The sequence below is a fragment of the Merops nubicus genome, unplaced genomic scaffold, assembly GCF_000691845.1.
Source record: "Merops nubicus isolate BGI_N331 unplaced genomic scaffold, ASM69184v1 scaffold31433, whole genome shotgun sequence".
Taxonomy (NCBI): Eukaryota; Metazoa; Chordata; class Aves; order Coraciiformes; family Meropidae; genus Merops; species Merops nubicus.
In genome coordinates, this window is record NW_008598756.1 from 1 (window position 1) to 3,897 (window position 3,897).

General features: G+C 46.9%; 1 protein-coding gene across 1 annotated transcript; it reads right to left on the reverse strand.

Moving 5' to 3' along the window:
• Window positions 1–115: 115 nt before the first annotated feature.
• Window positions 116–1,668, reverse strand: LRRTM4 (leucine rich repeat transmembrane neuronal 4; the record flags this gene model as incomplete). Its single annotated transcript, XM_008937165.1, has 1 exon — window positions 116–1,668. A coding segment is annotated over one exon (1,553 nt), but the record flags the coding sequence as incomplete, so codon positions are not given.
• Window positions 1,669–3,897: the final 2,229 nt, after the last annotated feature.

Consider the following 3,897-nt stretch of genomic DNA (forward strand, 5'->3'; position numbering starts at 1 on the left):
CAATAATGATAATAATAATAATAATAAATCTTTCTAGTGTTTAGAGATGCCTCAAGAGCTTCGAACATTTACCTCTCCTTCCCAGCAGCTGAAATGGTTTTAGGAGGATCATGGTTCATACCTCGCATTCCCTGGAGCCAGAGATGGTATACGTGCAGGGCCCAGATCCATTGACTGATACATCCATGGTCTCAGAGTTTGTTGGCTTGTAGTCCACGTAATACTCCTGTAAAGGGGAGTTCATTTGCCTCTCGGACTCTCGGGCCTTTTTCCTGCGCCTCTTCATGAGCGAGTGCTGCTGGAGCTGCTTCATGCTGGCCGGGTAGCGCTTCCAGGAGACGTAGATCACCAGGAGAATCATGGCCACGGACAGAAAGAGGGCCACGCTCCCGGCGATGATCTTGTGGAAGGAAACGTGCTCGTACTCGGGCTCCACGCCGGGCGTCGGGAGCTCGGCGGAGGGGCTCGGCGCGGCGGAGGTCGGCGGGTTGCTTTCCAGTTTGGAAAGGGTGGGTTTAGGGACGAAGACGGGTCTCTGGGGGGTTTTGGGGGCCTGGTACGATCGTTCGGTCGCCACCACCTGGATTTCAGCACAGATGTTATAGGTTTCCACGGCGTCGCTCACTTTTTCGCCCTGGATGTGTTTAGGGCCTGCACATATCATAGTGCTTTCTTTATTTCCCTTGAAATTCTTAAGCCAAGTAAAGAGAGGGCAAATGCTTCGAGTACATTCCCACATATTTCCAGACAGAGTGATGGAGATGAGCGAGATCCACGTGTTGATGGTCTCCTGAGAGATGTTGGTGAGCTTGTTGGAATCCAGGTTCAGCTTTTGGAGGTTGGGGAGGCACTGGAAGGTCCCAGGCTCTATCCCTGTAATGTCATTTCCTGATAAATCCAAGTTGTGCAAGGAGCTCCAAGTCCACGTCAACCCTTGGCTGATAGACCGGATTCTATTCCACTGCAAGTAAATCGAGCGAAGGTTGAAGAGGCGTGGAAAGTGGGCAAAATTGATCTTAGAAAACTGGTTGTGCTCCAAGTGGAGCTCTGTCAACTTCAAGAGGCCAGCGAAGGCGTTGCGGGATAAGCTCCGCAGGCGGTTGTAGCCCAAATCCAGGAAGTCGAGGTTTCGGCAGTCCTGGAAGATTCGGATGGGGACGGTTTTCAGCGAGTTGGAGCGCAAGTGCAGGATGAGGAGCTTGCGGAGCCCCTTGAACTGCTCGGACTGCAACACCTGCAACTTGTTGTAAGAGAGGTCCAGATTGCGGAGGTTGGGGACCGGGTGAAACGTTTTGTTGTGCAGATGGGTAATTCTGTTGGAGCTTAGAATTAATTCCTTCAGCCTGCGGATCCCCTGAAACGCATCCTCGTCCACGGAGCTGATGTAATTATGGTCAAGATAAAGCCATATGAGCTGATTCAGGCCCGCAAACTGATTCGATTTGAGCTTCTGGATGCTGTTGTAACGCAAGGACAAGCCCTGGGACCCGCCGGAGATGTTCTGCGGGATGTCTCGGAAGGCGTGGGACTCGCAGTACACGATCTTGCCATCGCACCTGCAGTTCTTGGGGCAGGCTCGCTGAGCCCCCGCCAGCGCCACGAGCAGCACCGTGGGAAGCAGCACTAACGCCACGCTCATGCCTCTCAGCTGCTTAATTAAATGGAAACCTGCAATATTAAAAAAAAAGAAAACAAACGTGCGTTGGAAAGCCATTAAAATAAATCGCCAGCGGATTACTAACGTCAATGGGGGCTCACATCCAGTGTCGGGGAAGCAGTGGGTTTTGAAGACAACCTGTTTGCCTCCTGCCTTGCACTTTTTGCTGTGCAAATGCCTGTTCCTTCGAGTTTCTGCCTCGCCATCTCTCCTGCCCGCACCATCGCCAGGACTACTCCTGTTATTCAATTACTTTTGTGTGATTTATGATCCCTCAGAAGGACCAAGAGCCTGTTCTCTATTTGCTTTTCTCCTGTACATCATCTCTCAGTGTAGCTGGTATATCCTTATCGCTTGATGCTGAGGTTTTCACAATAAACATATTTGTCAAGTCACTGTGCTGAATGCTCCATAGTGCTGGAAAGGAAATGAGCCAAAGCTTCTGCTATTTACGTGCTGCTGAACGTGTTCCCCAACAAAAGCAACTGCAAGTCCAATTACTGGAAAAAAAAAAGTGAGAAATCTACCTATCATAAAGTTTGATCTGTCTTGAAAATGTGTCTGTATTGTGAAATTAGACAGCTAGTAAAGGCTTTACTTCTTGCACCCAGTGATTTGGTTTTAAGAGCAGGATTAACCATTATTTCTATGTACCTAAAATATGAAATAGATGCACAGAAACAAAGTTCAACCCTCTAGAGAAGAGTACCATATAGCACTAGTAAAGGACCCCGACCCCAGATAATGGTAGAAGACATATTTAAGATGAATCACAGTCTTAACACGTATTAAAGTCGTCTACATGTAGCTGTAAATATCTAATTACCTAAATATCTAATTATTATTTTGTATATCCATTATGTAGCCTATGAAACTATGCACACAAATACATATAAACACTGCCTTAGGAGCAGCAAAACACAGAAAGTTTAAAGGGGTATATTTCTATTTCAACTCCCCTCTCTCCTTCCACAGCTCTACTGATTTTAAGATTTTGCATTTGAGATGTCAAATTTATCACAGAGGAGCAAGGCTGTTACGTGAGGACAGGGACATTTTGCACACTCTTTAAAGAATTATGAAAGGGGGCAAGGGGGTCCTCAGAAAATCCAATGTGGATACACACACTTTCCTTAGCCTGTAATCATATTAGGACTGGTGCCTCTGTCCGGAGTTGCAATCCTGCTAACAATTGAAATGCATTCTTCCAACAGGAACTATTTTAAGGGCCAATATGTCCTCAATAAATAATTACTTTATTATTTGTCACACACACAAAAACAACCCTGTGCTGCATTTATTTCACTCAATTTTAATCCAAGAGGCAATGTGCAAAATAATTCCTGATCTAAAATGCCCCTGACTGTGGGTCTCTGCCTCTCACTTTAATGGGGAGATTTTTAATTTAAATCCTCATCTTTTGCTGCTGCCAATGTGCCAGCAGCAGCCAGCTAGAAATATGTTCTGGCTGTTACAGACTTGGGGGTTGAGGGGGGGGGAAAGGAAGGAGGGAAATAAACCTGTCACACTTCAAAAAAATAAGACTGGCAAATGACTGCTGGAAATCTAGCAGCAATATTAGGGGTATCTTTCCAATGAGCAAACAAGGCTTTTGCAAATCACCTATAGAAGCAAATCACCCCCTCCCTTCTGCTTCCCACATACTGCAAAGTGTTAACAGCCCTTTCTGACAGCCTGAATAATGCCACTACAGGCTCATAGGAAGGTAAAGGCAGAAGAAATTTGGTGGGAGCGTGGCTCCTGCATCCATGGACCTCTCTGTACGTGTGCAGGTGTGTGGGAGGGATGCACAGCCTGGGAACCTACTCGCCCCAGTCCCTCACTCGGGGCACGCATTTACAGCTTAATTACATACAAAACCACTGCAGGAGGAAAGGGGGGGGGTTGTGTGCGTGTGAGGGGGGGATACATGATCTAAAAATACAATAGCAAGTACAGTGAGTCACCTGGCAAAGGAATGCAGTGCTGCTGTTCAGCCCGTTGCCCCCTCCTAACAGCTCATAATCCGGCTGAAAAATATACCGTAGAGCCGCAGCGGTGCCAACAAACAAACAAGAAAAGTTCACTTACCCATCCTTTTGTCATCAACAAACGTCCTCCTTTTCCTTTTGCCAGCTGTTTTCTTCTCCCTCTTCCCTTTTCTGCTTTCCCCTTGCCTCTCTCTCTCTTTTCAAAACTGGTCTCTTTTCTTTAAACCATCAGAATCTTCATGTCACAGC